The sequence below is a fragment of the Alligator sinensis genome, unplaced genomic scaffold, assembly GCF_000455745.1.
Source record: "Alligator sinensis unplaced genomic scaffold, ASM45574v1 scaffold933_1, whole genome shotgun sequence".
Lineage (NCBI taxonomy): Eukaryota > Metazoa > Chordata > Crocodylia > Alligatoridae > Alligator > Alligator sinensis.
This window is the reverse complement of record NW_005842542.1, coordinates 385,436-405,209: the sequence shown is the minus strand read 5'-3', so window position 1 is coordinate 405,209 and position 19,774 is coordinate 385,436. Positions and strand designations below refer to the sequence as shown.

The window sequence follows — 19,774 nt, the reverse complement described above, 5'->3', positions numbered from 1 at the left end:
CTAGTTCTGCCTCTGGATATGAAGAGCATATGGCTGACTCCTCCTTTTACTAGACTGGTTACCCTGGTCCTTTCCAAACCCATGAGGAAGACATGCTAACACAAGAAAGAGAAAAGTGTTACCCTTAAAGAAGCCTGTCAGCTGTTGGCCCCTCTCTCCAGCTCAGGAAGGACTGACACTATGCCCAAAACCTGGTTTCAAAACATTTCTCAGGGCTTCAGCTTTATTTATTGTATAACTTATCAATCATCCTTACTACCTTAGTCTAGGGTCTTCTGCAGGGGCATACTGATTACCTATAGGACCCAGCTGTTTTGACTATGTGCTTAAGAATAATCTTGGTCAAGGGCCTGCCTTCAGGTATCCACACACTTCCTGTAGCTTTCCCTACCCTGGCTAGATATATCCTGTCAGAGCTTCCCTGCTTCTGCCAGCTCCCTACCCCAGCTTAGTCACTTGCTGGCTTCAATCACCTGACCTCTGGATAATTAGTTTGATCTAGGAGGTAACCGATGGATCACAGCTGATGCTGGGTGCAATTCCCCTTAAAGAACCAGCCATTCTATCACAAAGCCATACAGCCATACTTCCCCTGCAGTTTCAGACAAAGTATTCCTCACCCCTTACACTACACACTGCTGTATAGTGTAACAAAATGAAATATTAACTAGTTAGATTCTTACCTTTTTGGGAATACTGATATCGCTCATAGTGATCTTCATTCCCTGCTGAATAATCATACTGTTGCCCAAGTAGTTCTTCAAAACTAAGAAGAAAATATGTTTTGAATGTATTTTTTTCCCCAATTAAAGACAGCAGGCCAGTTCATGCACATTCCCTGCAAAAGCTTAGAGGAAAAGAGGCTTTAAATAGTTGTAGTACAAATTATCTACATAGCTGTCACAACAGTCAAGTGTTAGTTAATCCAGAGCTCTTAGTCCTTCCATAAATCTTAAACTGACTTTTAATTTTAAATGATTTTAGAAGCCAACATTAGCTTCACCAGAACTAAATTCACATGTAATATTTTTTTCCTGTCAACTGGTACGTTTGGGTAGGGTCTTCAACTACCCAAACATACCAAAGATACACAAACATTTTAATTACCAGTGATAAATGCAATATGTAACATAATATTATCTCACTTCAAGTTTTGTCTAAGATTATGTTTGGCATTGGAAACTTCCCTCTGCTAAAGCCAAATTATACATTTATACAAAAGGAAAACAGATTAAAAAAAAACACCCCCATGTTCATGCACCCACCTTCCCCAAGTGTGCCACAATTACTCTAAGCGCTGTCATAAAAACCTGTGGATTCCATTGTGCAGATGGGGGGTGTTTAGTAGGGTCTGCACCTACGCCAGATATGGTTGTGTTGGAGACTCAAAAATTATCTGTAAGTTTGTAAGCCCCAGTTATCCAGTATTTCACCAGATATATCCAGGGATGTTCAGAAAGAATGTCTTACTCCTCCATTCAGCAGTCAATAAGCTGATGCTAAAGGGATCATAACCATAAAGCTGCTGCTACTCACCCAGACTCCCAATTAATTTTCTTCCAGCTTTTTCTAGGCGCTAGCAGCTACTCACTGCTGTGGATTCCTATTCCTTCAAGTCCCAAAACCAATCCACTCTCCCTCTTCAAACTCATTACCACACAAGTTCCCTGAATTCTGCACACCAACTACCTATTCCTCTATGTCTCTTACACAGAGAGAAGGCTGTTATATCAGGCCCCACCCAGACATTATACTTAAGATGCGATTAAACAGATAATCGCCTCTTAAGTGTAACCCAGCCATATGTTCATGCAATTAATAGTGCAACAAAACAGAAAACCAGCCATAACATTATTACACAAGAGTTGTGTAGTAATTTTGTGTCTGCTTTCCTTTGTGCCTTAAAATGAATGTGCAACAGGGTGTACGATACCAGGACTCAAATGCATCCCAGTCCAGTCCCTGCTGGCTGCTAATCAGCTAGCTCTGGGATGGCACCAGGGCCCATTTGAGCCCAGGTGCAGTTCCAATGCTGCTACCTAACAGCTGATCCTTGGCTGACAGGGACTGCATCAGGGCTCATACAAGTCAGGGTGCCAATCAGGTGATTGCCAGCCGGCAGGGACCACACCAGTCCTGAACCTGCAAGTGATCAGCTGATAAACAACAGCATCAGGAGCTGCACTGATGCTGTCAACCATCAGCTGATTGTCAGCTGGCAGGGATGGTACCATGGCCAGGTCAAGCCTCAGAAACACCCAGCTGCTCCTGATCTAGCCAATGATCAGCTGGCTGCAGGGGTCAAACTGGCCCAGTGGGTCCTTGGAGCCAGCCAACGATCAGCTGATTGTCAGGCACCTTTTGCCAGTGAACAGGGAGCCTGAGATCATGATTGTAAGTTCCCCCTGCACTACAGCAAAATTGGGTGTGATTGGGGTCTGGTTCCTGATCCCAAAATTGCATGTCCTGGCATGCATGTGCACCATGGAAGGAGGTGTAACTCTTGGGATTGTGGATCAGATCCCATGATGCCCTTAACTGAACATCTGTCTAAAACCTCAGTTTTCATCCTAGGGCAAAGAAAGCTAGCACCAACCACAAGCTAAGAAATATAAAATATGCATTTTGTGTTTAGCTAAAACATACTAAGTGCATTAAAAACATTTATAGCAATTCCTACCTCAGACAGCTTACATGATATGGTAAGGAGATACAAGAAAGATATAGTTAGCAAGATCTCTATGCTTAGACAAATTTAAAATCTTACTAGCAAGTACAAGAATCATTCCACTTGATTGCAATACAGTTATCTCAGGAAGAGTATGACACTGCACTTCAGTGCACTGGATGACTGCGGTTTATAATATGAAACTACCCAGAATGGGAGAGTTTCTTGTTAGAGAATTTCTTATTGATGCGCCAGGATCCTGTTTTGAAAGCTACACAGAAGTAGGGTTATGGTTTGTTGTTTTTAAATGGGCAAGATAAAAAACTACCACACTTGAAGAGGCCAGGAAAAGTCAACTCTCCACATAAAAGAACAGCTTGCATATCTCCATTTTACTAACCTCAGTTGGGAAGCAAGTTTTTTTTGTTTTTGTTTTTAATCTCTACAGCTATGTAGAGTAAGATCTAGGAGATCAGAAACTTTTTGGATGCATATGAGCTTGTTCCATGAGATCCATTGCCTATATTTAATGAAATCTCATTTGCCTTAGTACTGTTGAGCAAAAATTATGTTCAGTGTTGTTCAGCCATATGACTAAACAAGAAGTATTTATCTTAAAGTCAATTTTCCTAATTGTCAGCCTTCCAACTCAATATTTAAAAAGGGCAGCTTACCACATCTTCAGTTTTCTTTACCCTTATTATGTCTTGAATTTAAAAAAATGAATCAGCTATTGTATGTGATACTGCTTTGGTTATTTTTGCATTCTTTTGCATTCCTCATCCTGAAAAAACATTATGTTGTCAGTGTCACTTTCTGTTTAAGTCTGCAAACACTTACGTACATGCTTAAGTAAATTTAATACTCTGTACAAGTTGAACCAGATGCAGTACTTTATTCAGATAGTCAGTCTTATATTTAAAGTTTAATTTTGGGTGACCAGAAAATCAATTAGAAGTTATGAAGCCAAGTTATTTTGCAATGTAATCACTCTCACCTTTAATCAAACTTGAAGGCAAACACGTTATCAATGTATTTGGCATTAAATTATAGCTGTCAAACTGTTCAGCTTTAGTATATTTTTAACATTACTTGTGTAGCAGTTCAATTTTTTAAATAAAAATATTTCAATGTGACATTCTGATTAAATTTACACTTTGTTTGCATGACAGCCCTACAGGGACAGCAATCATATAATCTTATTCTGACATACTTCTATAGAATATGAATACATATATATCTTTCAAATTAATAACATGTAATAGTATTCACAATTCTAGTTCAATTTACCTGAACAGGCTTTCTTACATGTTTAAAATTATCAAATAGGGTGCTGTCAACATAAAAAAAAAAAAAATTACTTACTTTACTGGCAAAAACTGAAAATTACAGTATTTCTCCCCAGGTTGCTTACCTTTTGTGTTTTATTTTACATAGTCAGTTTCACTGTTTGCACTGGATAATCAATTTATCCTATCTAAAAGAGTATCACAGCAACAGGTGAAAAGTCATTTAAAGGTTGGAAAGTGGGATTACAGAACTACCAAAAAAATTGCAGGATGACCTTGGGGAAATAAAATACCCAGAAAAAAAATTACGTATCTAAAGTATTTGTGGCTTTTCCAGGTGTGTTGACTATATATGCCACTGATAGCAGGCAAGCATTCTATGTCTTCCAGTTCATATTTCATTAACCAACAATGACCAGTGGGTGGCTATGCCTCTACTCTGCCATGTCCCTGTGCATCCAACTGAAGGCAGAAAAACAAAGCAACCTAAATGTTCCTCAGTTCCTTTGCCAACCAGTCACAGCATAGGTGTCCAATGCATTTGGGAGAAACACAGCTACTGTAAGTTAAAGATACACTTTTATGAGGGCTTCTGCAATTGTATTCCACACAAACAATGAACTACTGTTATAAATTGGGTGGAAGACTACTAACTCTAAGCCCCCTTCTACACATGCAGGTAAAGGCACAATCAGATCTAACGCGTGATCCACACCATTGCACCACAGGGCATGACTGTAGGATAATGCATTAGATACTGTTGCCCCTTATTGCTGATGCTGGGGGAGCCTAAGCAAGAAGCAGACTCGCATGGCTTGGAGCCCCTTTGCTGAAATGGCTCCCAGCCACAAGTACCACGTGCAAGCAGGACCTGGCAGGGCTTTCAGTCCCTGCTGCCCATGTGACACAACTGGGACCAAAAGTCCCACACTCCTATGTGGCACAGCCAGGACCAAGAGTCCTGTCAACTGCAGGATTCTCCATCCCTGCAGCTGCGGGGTGCTGCTGCAGTGGTGCATGTAGCAATCCACAAATGAGAGATCTCAATGGCTCAAAGATGGCAGCAGCTGAGATCTCACAGCTGCAGACTGCTTCTATGTGCAAAGTAAAGCTGGACAGAAACCAGCTATAATGTTTTTACACAATTTCAAATAATAACTTTATACCTAGCTGGACCTTTTAAAGTGAGAGAGTTAATTTGTGCAGTCAGTCTAAATTTATTGAGCAATTAACAAGGTAATTGTGCAACAGGTGTGTGTAGAGCAGGCCTAAGACATTTCAGTCAAAATAAGAATTATATGTATGTTTCTACAATGAAGTTCAATATCAGTATACAACAAGTAGCTGTCCCTGAATGTTTTTACTATAGACACATTGCTCAAAAGATTCTACTGTGGACACCTGAGCCCTACTGAAATGGAATGAGACTTTTTTCCAGCGAGTTTATTGGTCAATTTATGAAATAATCTAATGCAGCCAGTAATGTAATTAGACAAATCTGAAACAAAATGTGCTAACCTTTTAATCTTTCTGCATAAACAAATACTCTAAGGAGACACCTCAACAGCCTAGTCCTATCTAAATAGAATGGCAGCGCTGTAGTAACATCTGAAGTGTGGAGCTTCACACTTCAGTGCAAGAATATGACTCAGAGAAGAAATCAGAGAAATTCAATTCAATCCCTTGAATGAGATGAAAGTTGTGATATTTTAAGATACTTGAGAAAAAATTCTTAAAGTTACCCTGTAGGATTAGACCTGCCTTAAGGACCTACATTTCTTTCATACTGTTGGGATGGGGGAAAACTGAGCATCCTTAAATTGGAGGGTGACTGGCTGACTTGTCTTCCAAGTAGACCCTTCTGCAAAAAAGATCAACACTACAAGTATAAAAATCATAGCCAGCCCCATGTTCTATAATAATAGTAGACAGTATATGAAATCTGAAAACAGAACCTCTAAAAAGATATCATTGGTAGGGGTTGGTCCATTCAGTAAAACTTTTCAGTGTGGCAGAACAGAATAGAGTTCTTTCCACTATTAGTAAGGGATATTTGGACTTCTCATTAAGAGCTTCTCTGCCAGCAGCCATCAAGCATCCATATGGTAAGACTTCTGGGAAACATGGCACCCTCTTAGGATATCAGGTCTGGTTGAAGATGTAGCAAGAATGGATCTCAAGTCAAAAGATTCAAGAACCAAAACTGTCCTGACAAAAATGGTGACAGCAGTGTCTAGACAGAGACCTACCTGAGTTTTCCAATTCACTTCAGAATTAGAGGAAGTGGAGAAGCTGTGTACATGAAGCTAGGATATCAAGAAATCAGGAACCTACATGAAACAAAGCCTGGTCTATACTTAGTCTGAAATAAAACCTGCACTGTTCATTTTTGCAAACAGATATACATGGAGGCTTGACCCTGACAGTCAAATAGTTCTTTACCCATTCATTCACTATTGCTTTTAAATTGCCTGCTCTCATAATTGGCCAGAACATCCTGTAGATCTAGTATGGGGAAAACAACTAGAATTCATGTCATAATTGTTCACAGATGCACAGCATCTTGATACAGAGGGGTGAATCTTGTTCCTTCCTGTATAAGAGTCATCCATCAATATCTGATTCGATGACTCTCTCAGAATTAGAAGAAATGGCTATGAAAGCAAAACAAATTGTTTTCACTCCACAATGTTCATGTATAGCCAGACTTCTTGATGTGCATAATGCAGATGCAGTTGTTCATACCCCTCCTGGACTGCTGGAGGGCTGGATGTTGGTAGCAACAGACAAACTAGCTTCCCTTCCAAACAGTCACAGGATCCTTCCTGACAGAACTACCACTTTTTCTCTCTAGCTGATGTATGTTGGGTTAACATATTGCCTTCAACCAACAATGGCACAAAGCAAAGGTGAACTTTAGCATGCTGAGTTATATAGATGGACAAAGTCATGTGACCTAAGAATTTGAAACCAGCGCTCAATAACATTTGAAGATGCATCGGGAGTTGATCAATTGTGTCATGGAACATTCCTGAGACAAGTAAGCCCTTGCTGTACTTAAATGCCAAAACTGTTGCTAAGAATTGTATTATCTGAATAGGGATTAAAACAGATTTTCTCCCATTCACCCCAACTCTTGGAAGGTTTGGAAAGAAACCAAACAAACAGTCTGCTGAACAAAAGTCTGAGGGACCTTGATGCTTGCAGTCTATGATGGAATGAAACATCAGAGGGATCTGTGAGATGGACATTTGAAGTTGTCTGAACCATGCAGACGATGCTTGGTGTCAACACTGCCTATTTGTACATTGGTCCTAAAGAACTGATGTCTGTCTGAGCAACTGTAAAGGATCTGGAAGACTTTTATTAATGGAGACTGCCATGAAATGCAAGATGAGCAGGAGTTTATGTAATCTCTCTTGTACAACCCCAGTCAGTCTCTAGGTTCTGAGGAAGGGCACATTAATCCTGCTTTTTTGAAAACCAAGCGCCTCTCAACTATGTACCCCTCTCTCTCATATACCAATGCATTACGCCTCTGGACCATTTTAAAGCTCTAAAGGGGGAATAGAAAATTTGCCAAAAGAGCTATGGTGACTGTAGTACATGATATTTTCATGGCCCTAGCTGATCTAGGTCCACCAGCAGACCTTCATACTGTAGAAAAGGGTTTAAACTTTGGAAGCTGCTCTGCCATTGCAGGCAAGAAGTGGTACACTGGCCAGCCTCTCAAGGAAGTGACAGAATCCCCAAGCTAGAGAACAAATAGAAAACATTACCCTAATCACTAAACTAAAAAACTATCTTGCATACAATATCTACAAACAAATGAGAAGGCTGTTTAGTGCTCTGAACAGATGCCAGAGCTCCATTTGAAGCATTGTTGGTTGGTTAGAATGACCTGAAGGGCAAGTGCAGTCATCCAGTACTTGGATGAAGGCATGAAGAAATATGCAGCCTCAATGCACCCTGCTGCTTAAAAGTCTGCAGTGGGTGTACACACCATTAGTGGAATATATGTTTTAATATACATCACACACAAACATGCCCTCAAGTAACTACTTTTAACTTGTAAATTGGCAAGATTTTCTTGAAGCAAAACAAAAGTGATTGCCATTTTAGTAAATGATTTTAAAGCCATTTGGAGATGAAAACTAAAAAGCTTGCTTCTAATGTTTTAGCTCCAGAGACTCTACAGTTAGGACTGCACTTGAGTAGGCAACATTTAAAAATGTTAACCTCAAATAAAAAATTATTTTGAGAGGTGACACTGTTTTGTAAAACTGAAAGAAATTACAAATTTTAAGGGTATGAGAAATGCTGGGAACTATTACTACTAGTCTCTTGTTTGATTAGTTGCAAGGTGCTAAGAAATTCAGCTACCTCTAAACATTTTTAAGTTGTCAAAATGAACTGGATAAAATAATAGAATTCTAACAGTGAAGAGGAGGAAGCGTCAGGCTGTTTCCTATTATAACTGAACATAGTAGAAAACCATGGCATTTGCATACAAAAAACAGACCACACTGAATTTACTGTGTCCCTCAGGAAGTCCTCAGGCTTGCCACCCTGTTCCAGGAGGTTTGCCTCTTAACCAGAAGCAATATAGCCATATATGCAGGCTTTTATTTAGGCCAGTAATTTCAGACACTCCACTAGTTAGTCCAAAAGAGATACCAAGTAGATGTACGTATTTTCAGTTTTCATGCAGCGTGTTAGGTGCAGTGTGCTTGAGGGTACCACTCTCAGGCACAGTTAAGTTTGCTATGTAGACACAGCCATAGGGCTTAAGCAAAATCTATAAAACCATTAAAGTTCTTGGAGTAGACTGCTAATAGCCAGTCAAGACTCAGACTGGTATTACAGTTCATTAGCATGGTATCTGCAATAGACAGCTTTCTCCTACAAAATTAATTCTCTGAAAGCTTACAGTCTAGAGTTTTGCGGATTTCACAACGCAAACATGCTACAGTTATACCACTGGGTACTTATATAGCTAACAGTGTTTCACTAGGTACATTAGAACTAAAAAGTGCACAAGAGCACTAGATAAAATGAACAGATTAGTACAGTTTCATTCTTACATTCTTTAAAAGCTTTTGGTACTAAATACATTGGAAATTCACAAAACTTTTAGATAATTTTATAAATGACTAGCCAATTGCCCATCAAGAATGAATGACGGGGGGGGCGGGGGAGAGGAGGGGGCTGGGATGGAGTGCTGCCATCTAACGCCCCATGCTGCCGCTGTTCTGCCTTTTGCCCCGCCCTCTGTCCAGTCCTTGGTTCAGCTTTGGAATCATGGCAGCACTCCCCTGTGCTTGGAGCACTCTGATTGGTTATTTCTGTCAGCCAATCAGAGTGCGAATAGAGCGTGACAGACTTAGGCTTTTATATTAGAATTATTGTACTGAAAGCATCTTACCTATTAAGATCTTCAAAGTCCTTTGAATAACCATCTGGAGGAGAATAAACACTCTTCTGGTATGGTTTATAAGGATTCATACTAAAAGATGCAAGAAATGTAAGATTAGGTAAAGGCTACCAAATGAACCTTTGCTTGGCTGCCATCAAAAAGGCTTGTTTTATACACTGATAGTCTAACATACTTGATTACAGCTTGGAAAAACCATCATATTTGGTTTAATAGCAGAATACAATTATAGGTTCTGTTTTATGTAACAGCTGCAAATATTTAAGTCAAAGAAAAAAAAAGTTTAATTTTTTTCTCATTGAGCTTTAAGCTTAAAAAAAAAAATCTGCCTATCTTAGATAACTGTTTTGTGATATACTATGAAGTAGTTACACTTTATCCACAGTCAGTTTCTTCTGACAGTCCATTAAAAAAAAAAAAAAAAAAAAAAAAAAAAAAAAAAAAAAAAAGACTAAAACAACTACTGATATCACATCAGTTATTGTGAAAGCTGCAACCCCTGACAGATGTTTTCCTAAAGCTTTTGATGGTCCACCACTTCCCCTTGAACCTATACATACAACCAAACTTAGAACTTGAAGCTCATACAGCTAAGCACATGTGAATTCCTGGATGTAAAAAAAAAAAATCAGCCATGTTAAGACTTCACTGACTTCCCCCCAAAAGATAAAAGATAAGTATACCTGCTTAAATAAATGTAAATTAAGCAAGATATTTCAAATGTAATAGTTTAACTTCATCATTTTTATCCCAGTTTATTTCCTTATATATCACAGGCTGTCTAATGCTAGCTGATAGGGCTGTGCAAAGCTTCGGTCTCTGATTCAATTCGGCGGAGATTGGACCAATTCAGTGGCTGAATCTCTAAATCCAAATCGAACCAGAGGACCTTTGAATCTCTCCGAATCAAATCGGAACCCTCTGAATTGATTCAGAGAGATTCGGTGATTCAGACAAACACAGCTTTAAATGTTTTTTCTACATATCCCTAGGTAGCAGGCAGCTTGTTTGTGAATGCTGCAATGCTGGGGCACAGGGAGTGTCCCACAGAAGCACGGGAGCTCCCCAGCATGCTCGGCAGCAGACCCAGAAGTGGTCCAGAAGCACTTATGGGTCCACTGGGGAGCGCGCTGGGGGGACCCCACCCAGCAGCCAATCACTGAGCCGGGGAGGTGTGAGACCCACTCCCCCCCAGCATGCTCCCTAGCATACCTGGAAGTGGACCAGAAGTATTTCCGGTCCACTTCTGGGTTCACCACCAAACACATGGAGGGCCCCTCCCGTGCTCCTGTGGGACACTCCATCCACCCCACCATCGCAGGGTTCACCAGCCGCACCTGGTACCTCAAGGTATGTAGAAAAAACATTTAAAGCTGTGTCTACGTCCGAATCGCTGATTCTGAGAATCAGCATCAGATCTTCAGATTCAGATTCTGCCGAACCAAACAGTGATCCAAATCAACGAATCAAATCACTGTCCCTGATTCGGGCCGAATTGAATAAGGACCGCTTCGCACACCCCTACTAGCTAATCTAAAGCTCTTTTCACATACAGGTCATAGCTGAGAGTTCCACTTCACTTTTTAATACTTTTATTACCATGCGTGGCAAGTGTTCCCCAAGGAGATTTGGCTCCAACTGCACTACATGTTATACTAACAATGAAACAAGGTCCTTGCACCAAAAGAACTTACTATTGAAAACAAGCAACATACACAGGGTGGTAAGGAGAAAGACAATATCTATTTATACAAACATACACATTCTACTGCACTAGATTTGCCTTCAAAGTGAATAATGAGTTTAGTTTATGTATTCCAGTTGGAAGAATTAAGTTTTCCTCAACAGGCAAGGAAAATTACTAGAACCCTTAATAGAATGAATCTCTAGCTTCTACATGGCATTTAACTTCCACCCCTAAGAGAAGAGCAAGACAGAATTTCTGAGACAGGAAGGATCAGAATTATTATCTGAAAAATGTTCACACTGAGGTGGCCACAGAAGAGTACTGTTAAGAAATATTAGACATCAGTGGACCAAGTGTCAAGGATGATTTTTCTTTTTTTAAAATGAGCACATATACTTGACAATTCTTTATCTCAAGTAGACAGTGTACAATAGGAAGGCTAGAGGGTGAAAGGAATAAGCAAATGGCTCAGTGCAAACACTGAAAGGAGCTGCTGTGAATGGGATCCAAAACTGAATAGGATGATGCCTAAAACATTATTTGAGAGACAAGAAGAAATTCAACGTGTACTTAGAAGCCAAGAGGCAATTAGAAGAAAAGCAAAAATTAAAGCATCAGATCTTTTCAAGAAAGAAGAAATTTTGAAAAAATTAACAGACATATGACTTCAATTGAAATAAATACAGTAGCATGTTTAAAATTAATTTGGTTGTCTCTCAAAATTACAAATCATCAACACTTGCAAGATGGTACTGTTAGTTGAAAAACTGCTTTGGACCTCCTTTATCCAGGAATTCACTATATGGCCTGGATGTACCATGAATGCTTGGCTACAGGCCATGCACCTTGACTAGCCTGGGCCAATTTATCACAGACCAAATGGTGCCAGCAGCAGATGGTACAGATTAGCAGGCGCGCAAGCACAAAAGTGCTAATTTCTAGGGAGTTGGCAGCTATAAGACTGATAGAAACCCTACAATATTACTCTATTGCACTTCATAGCCAGTGCTGGTATTGGCTGCTGCTACTGCTGAGGTAGAAAAAAAAGACAAGGATAACAGTCCATATGAATCATGGTCCTAATGTCTGTCCCCAAGTTCTTCAGCCAAAAATGAGAGATGCTGCCACACTCAAAAGATTAGTTTAAAATCTTTATTTCTCTAATAATAGTTTGGGTTTTTTATTAATCCAAATTTTTTGATACAATATGGTATTAGTCTGGAAGCTAAAGTGGATAATTATAAATAAAACACTGTTCTCCTAAATAAAGACCTTGTTGTTTTTTTAAATTCTACCCATTACCAAAAATAAATAAATAAATAAATAAATAAATAAATAAATTTAGAGGAAGCCAGTATAAAGGTGTGACCTTAAAATTTGGGATTTCTTCAAAACAGTCATACTAAAAAGGTCGTTAGAAGTATTAATGCACCTCAAAATATGAAGAAATCAGACCAATAAAAAAATACTACAGTCACTATTAGCATTATAAAACAGAATATGAAAACTTGGGAAGGGCATGAAGATGGAGACTGTAAAGAAGCTTCTTGGGAATGGAACAAGTGGGAGTAGAAACTGGGGAAAGAAGCCAAATACATATTGCAACTTGACTGATCAAGAACTCAACCAAAACTTGTATTAAGGGAACATTAAGAAAAAATGAACAAGAACTGTAATACGGCTCTCTCTAACATTTTCTAGAAGAGTTTTATTTGGTGTCATAAAAATAAGATACTGAGAAGAGCAAACAAGTTAACACTTACAAATAGAATGCACAGTACTGTCTTTACATACAAAGCCAGATGAAGGAAAAACAGACTATTCCAGACTCAACAAACCTGTTACAGATTACTTACTCCAGAAGGTGTGGACTCCATCCGGGTCTACGCCTGGACCCAAAAATCAAAAGAGCTTGGGTTAAATGATGTTGAAGACAAATGGTAAAAATAGCAGTTTAGTCACTACTAGATTAGAAAATGTGCAAGTTTCTTCATCTGCTCAGATTTTAGACAACTTGCTTTTAAATTATCACTAAATGGTTCAAAGAATGATTGATAGGATAAAGAAAAAAAATGAAGTTAAGCTAAGTATGTAGAAGTGCATATATGCAAAATCTACTTGCCTCAATCCTAGGGGGAAAAAAAGAGCAAAGAAAGAGGAGCTAGCTTCCCTGAGCCTTTCCAGGTAGGGCAGAACATAAATCTAAATAATAAATAGAATATACAGATGGACTGAAAAATAAAAAAAATCAAACACTGATCACTGTTTTCTTCATATTTCATGCCATGAATTATAACCTTACATTTCACTGGTTGGGCAAACTGTCTTTAAATTCTCCACTTAGAAGTGTAGCTTAGTATTATATAACTCAAGAAATGGATACAAAGGAATTTCTGTGTACAATCCACATAGAGATGACCCAACTAGCTGCACCGTTGATATCTGACTAAAGATCTGCTTTTTAAGTATAAATGAAGGGTAGTCGATAAACCTGTTATATCCTAGATGGAATTCAATGCATTTTATTTCAAATCATAATTTTTGTAATATAATTTGTTATTCAGTTATCTAGCATAACTATTGCCCCAAACAGGAAACCTGGAATTCTGATATTTTACCAAAAATGTCTGTAGCTACATAGATATTAAAACAAAAAAACAAACAAAACCCAAACTTTTCAGGGAAATGAGAACTTGGAAAGAAATAAAAGCTGTAGTTTCTTGATAAACTTAAAACTTTATAGACTCATTTAGTATTACAATTTGAGTAAAAAGTAACCTTCATGTTACTAAATGAATTTTAGGTCTTTTAGGTGCTTTATCCTCAACTTGGGATGAAGTAGCTGCTGTTGTAAATAGATGGATTTATAAAAAAATTGGACTACCTGCAATAGTCCATAAATATTAGTCAGTCACATCTTGAAACATTAACATTCCACCTATAAAATAGCCTGCATTGAGAGGATGGTTTATATAGGAGAAAAAGCAATTTTAAGATTGGAAAAACAAAGACACGAACAGGCAGTTAGGGTAGGTCATTTATTTATAATAGCAGACAAGGCTACCAGTTTATGAGCATTGGATTATGCTTGAAGTAGAAATATGAGATAGAGAAACAGATACTAAAGTTCCTGAACCTCAAGGGAGATTCCCCCCCCGCATCCCATACTAAAGAAGAGATACATGACATCTCATTCTATACTGATAATGAACATTTCTTCAGATCCTCAGTTTTGGATAATCAGCGTAGATAATTACTTAACAATCCAAATTAACTCTAAACCTTTCTGCATAGGCTGTTAGGTTTAAGGTGCCACAGGTACATGGGAAAGGGACAGCCAGGAGCAGACCAATAGATGCATTAATTCTAAGAAACAAATTCTTCAAACCACAATGATAGTGTTAGAACAGCTGCTTAATCTTCCTTCATTTACTTTGTTTTTTCCTCAAACTTGAAAAAGAATATACTGCTTGTCTATTTCAGCCAAGCAGTTCAACCAATTAAAGGTCTCACCTACAAAATTCTCCCTTCTCGCACTGTTTCATTTGCCTCTTTATGTAAATTCATTGAGTCTCTAAATGACCAGAGCTTGAAGAAAATTATAGCATCTAACTGCAAAAGTAACCCTATTAGCCAGAGGAAAACACAAGAGTTGTGGGGGCTCCCTACATAAGTGAATGCTAGGAAGAATAACTTGGTGTAAATTTCCTCCTGGTGATGAAAATATATACAGCTTAATTTTGCAGAAGAGTATCTGACTTCTTGGTATGTGAAAATTTTAAAGCTCCACCAGCTTTTAGGTACAAAGGTAAAGAAGAGAGGAAATGTCCCTATTATTTAATCTTTTCCCAGATTTCAATTTTGTGAAACAATTTTAATGTTGATATATGTTGTTGTCTTTCCTAAGAACCAACAAAGCAAAGTCAATATTCCCAACTATTTCACTGCTGCTGACAGGGTTCTAAATAATATCAATGGAAGCAACTATTCTTCTAATTTTTACACTGCTGTCAGACTAACCTATGATAAATTGGAGTCATCTGCAGACTCAGGAAAGACCACTGCAAAATTGTTCAGTGGGTCATGTTCACAATGTCATGACCCAAAGGCATGATTTTGTGTGTGCTTCGGCACCAGAATTATCCCCGCCAAGTTGCAGAGCATTGCACGGGAGAGTTTCCTGTTGCAGAGGAAAACCCCAGTGCAGGGACGAGTTTCCCGTCTTTCTGCAGCTTTTTTTGCAGAGTGCATTGCTCGAGTTGCAAGAGGAATGCACGGTGCAAAAGAGTTCCCGCCACTGGTATGTAAATTCGTTCCCCGCTATTGGCTAGTTTTAAATTATTCCCACGTGGCGGCTAACGATTGGCCTGTTAGCCGTATAAGAGGCTTGAGCAGTTTCCGCCCAAGCCGAAGAGGACTCCACATCCATCTCGTGGGGACTCTGGATACATGGCAGGGTAATAGAGACCCTGTGTGAGATTCAGAGGAGTTTGGCGACCTGATCCATCGCCCACCTCTTCCCGTCTTCGATCGCAAATTTTATAAGACGTATCTCCAATTTCGATTTTGGTGGTGCGTTCACCCAGAGCATCCAGAGCTCTGTTCCGTGGAGCCTAGCAAACTCCACGTGACCGTCCGTGTCGTCTGTGTCTGTAACCGCAACTCAAGCAAGTTTTCCAGCCTACACCACTGCCATCTCGGTGTAAGTAAACAATCTTTAAAACTACCGCTAAGCGTTTGTGCCTAATTCCAGCTCGTCGCCCTCCCTCTCCGATCCAGCGTGCCCGGGCTGCTGGCCACAGTCAGCGTGCAGCATGGAAAAGGGCTCGGGTCGCTCCCGGCCCGCACACACAACATTGCTGGTTTGTTTAAAAAGGAAAGAAAAAAAAAAGGAAGATGGATGGATTTGAATTCACACACAGAAAAACCTTCCTACTTGTGAACAAGCACACAGGGTATCTACATGCATGCTCTGGGGGGTGCTTTAGTTAGAGTGGCTCTGAAAGCTGCTCTAATTAAAGTGCACACAGCCTCACATGTATTCAGCATCCTGTGGTTCAAAATGGTGGCGGGGACAGTTTAACTAAAGCTTGTTCGATGAGCTTTAGTTAAATCGTTCCCACCACCATTTTGAAATGTGGGGACGCTGAATACATGTGACACGGAGGCTGCTGGAGCATGCTAGTTAGCACGCTGGAGCACAGCCGGCAGCTGCTGGAGCATGCTAATTAGCATGCGTTGGAGCAGAGGTCTGTCACATGTATAGGTGCCCATAGATTTTTAAACCTTGGTGCTCTTGATGAATGATAATGGCTCCGGCTGCTGCTCTGTTACGATGTGAACCTCGGTAAGTTTGTTCAACAGGTACTGCATAAAGATAATCCAGATGTCCATTTTATTCTACAAAGCTCTCTCTTTATTGCATATCACACTCCAGACCATATACTGTATCTACTTGGATCCAAGACAAGGTTCCCCACCTCACAATAAGCATGGAGAAAAAAGCCCATCATCTTAGACTTGCATACAAACCCGGGGAGGGGGGTGGTAGAGCTTGCTGCTGTGGCTCTAACTCTGGCCCTGAGCCCAGTTTGGGGCCAGAGTCAGACCACAACAGTCACTTGCCCTCCCTCCCCCCTGCCTCGGTTGCCCTCTACAGCTTCTGCCCACCCCTCTGCTCCCTGCTGTCCCACTTGACTGTCAGGCACAACCTGGCTCCGGCTCAGGCTGGATTCCCTCCTGCGCACAGAGCACATGGAACTCCATCCCCTACCCAGCCAATCAGCAGTGTCAGTGCTGCTGTGGGGCCAACAGTAGCTACATTTCAACATGCCATGGTCCAGACAGGGAACAGAGTCCGAGCAGTGTCTGACAGTAAGGGGGGTGGGGGCAGAGGGCCATCTGACTTCCCCTATTGCTTCTTTCCCTGCTGTAGCAGGGGGTTGGGAGGAGGGTGAACTGAAAACAACCCTCTGACAGAATTTTCCAGGTACAGAATCCAACTAACAAATGTATAAATTTTCCATATATAGAACCTAATTACTGGGGAGTAGTCTTAAATTCAGTCATCTTAGATTAGATGAAACATGGTATATTGAACAGTGCATTCATTTCAGTGCATTTCTGATTAGGCATAATAGTCTATACGTAAATTGAAAACTGCACAATTAGGGCATAAGGCTAAAATCTATCTGTACAAAGGACCACTACAAGGTCTATGCATATCAACTAGGAGTTTAGTAACTGCCTAGCCATTTACACTTAGATAAGCACATTAAGGGTGCTGACAGAAATGTGTGGGGTGGGGGGGCGGGAAGCACTTTTACTTGAAACTCCATGCACCACTGCACCAAGCCCAATGCATGCCCAGAAGCATGAATGGAGCGTACCCCGGCAGCTGGGAGGCATGGCTGCAACTGGGGGTGGTTGGAACGCAGCAGCAGTGAGCTCCCGCAGATGCCGCCAGCATGGTCGGCGGTAGGGGAGGCGGGTTGTGGAAAGCACGCAACCAACCCGCAGTTCTTCCTGGCCAGGTCGGCGGCAGCCAGGAGCAACCATGGACTTCCTGCAGATGCTGCCGACGGTTCTGGCAGTAGAGTGAGAAGCAGCAACCACTCGTAGGCACCGCTGACAGTGTTGACGGCGCTTTTTTGCAGAGGGTGCATGTACACCCGCATGCACCCCCTATGCGTCGCCCCTGCCCAGAAGAGGCATTGCATTAGCTCAACCCATCTCCACAGCATCTGTATAGATCAGGTGCTTCAGCAGCAGGAGGGTTTTGGCCCTTTTTATCTAATAGCTTATTCCAAAAAGTTGAGTTGTTAGTTCCTAAGTGCATGACTTTGTACTTGGTAGTATTGGGTGGCGGCACTTTTATCTAATAGCTGATTGAATCAGCTAATAGATAAAAGTGCCAAAAAGCCTTGCTGAAGCGCCTGATTTATACAGGCATTGGGTGAGCTGAGTCCAACCAATGTGATGCCTGGTCTGGGCATGTGCTGGGCTCAGCACAGGGGTACACAGAGTTTAAAGTAAAGCACCGTTTTGTTTTGTTGTTGGGGGGGGGGGGGGTATGTCTGTAAGCAGCCAATGGGCTTAACTGTATAACACAACGTTTGCATTCATATGTAAATAACCAATATTTGTTCCAGTTAAACAGCTTAAACATGCATTTTCTTTCAACATCACTATTTTGTAACCTAACTGTACCTAACTGTACTCTAACCTAATTGTATAAATGATTAAGACCTGTGAATGTCAAGGCTTCTAAAACTCCCTCGATCTTCCTAGGAACAGTCAATTTCAAGGCTACTAACAAAGGCATAGAAACTTTGAAAAAAGTAACAAGCCTTAATGAGGTGTAAAAAACATAGTGCAGGCTGAACTTAAATGATTGCTCACACAAACTTGAGGAAGTGCAGGCTTCAGTTCTTCTTTAGTCTTAAGGCTACAGACTTAAACAAAGTACACTGTATAAAAGCTTTATGAGCTTTTTGCATAAGATGAATTTAATCTGTATACGTTAGAATTGATTGAAAATAAGGTACTGTTCAAGGAGCATTCCATTACTGAGTTTTAAGCACCTTTTACAATTCAGAGCCCTAAGTAGATAGACTTTTGAACAGGGTCAGACATCATTACTTGAAACAACTCGATACCATGATTCATAGATTATCAGTATGACATTGACAACAGTACATACAACATTAATTTCAGCAAAGGGTTCAAACTGTTTTCGATATTAGCTACAACGCTGTTTTCAATACATTGCTGCAAATATAAAATGTATTAACTGAAAGCAATATAGAGCTTAATTCTTGTTTCATTAAGATAGACGAAACATATATGATTATATTTTAAATGCTCAGCTATAGTACGTGCTGGTTACTAACATCATATTGGGTAAAATACTATTTAAAGCTCATACCTGGTGATTCTAATAAGCAAGAGCAGAATAAAGTTAGCCATAGAGGTGCACCAGCACATTGGTCTATATCGGATTGGCACCGATAACTGACATTAATCAGCAATTGGCTTTTTTTGGCTGATGTCACCAATAAATGCTGCATGCACATACACAGCCGCAGTATGCATGCGGTCAGTCTGGCAGCGTGGAGAGCAGCATCTGGCTGGTAAGTCTGCTGTTGGAAAAGGGTGGAGGAAGGGTAGTGAGGGGGGAAGGCAGATCAAGGCCCCTACAGTAAGGAAGGGAGTGAGGCTGGAGCAGGGGCAGGTGCTGCCCAGCCAGGGCGGGCCATGAGTGGCTTGTCTTAGGGATGTGGAGGGGGGAAGGGGGTGGCTCTTGCCACTACGTGCACCCCAGGGGAGGCACCCCCCCTGGATTTGTCTGGAGTCGCGGGTGGCCTGCCGCTGTGTTCTGTAGTCAGTGGCAGTGCTGAGCTCGTCCCAACAGGGGGGCTGGGCTAGGGCTGTGCTCGGGGCGGGTGGGGACAGTGGCGCTAGGAGGGGGACTACAGGGTGAGCTGCAGCCACCCCAAAATTCAACGTAGCCCACACCATGGCTCCCCTTCCCAGCACCACCACTGCCTGCCTCAAGCACAGCCCAGGCCCAACCCCCCCGCCGGGAAGAGCCTGGTGCTGCCTCAGGCTCCAGCTTGCAGAGGCAGCCCACCCTTGCCCATGCACAGTTCTAGGGGGCACATGCCCCCCATGCCTCCCCTGGGGGTGCATGCAGC

The 19,774-nt window shown here is 40.9% G+C and overlaps 1 protein-coding gene across 1 annotated transcript in view; it reads right to left on the bottom strand.

Moving 5' to 3' along the window:
* Positions 1-19,774, bottom strand: part of LOC102388128 (nuclear receptor coactivator 5-like) — a 42,530-nt gene that overhangs the window by 19,103 nt on the left and 3,653 nt on the right. The window contains 3 exon segments of the mRNA XM_006031958.3: positions 684-766; positions 9,383-9,463; positions 12,935-12,967. Coding sequence (XP_006032020.2) covers positions 684-766; positions 9,383-9,463; positions 12,935-12,967 — 197 coding nt within the window.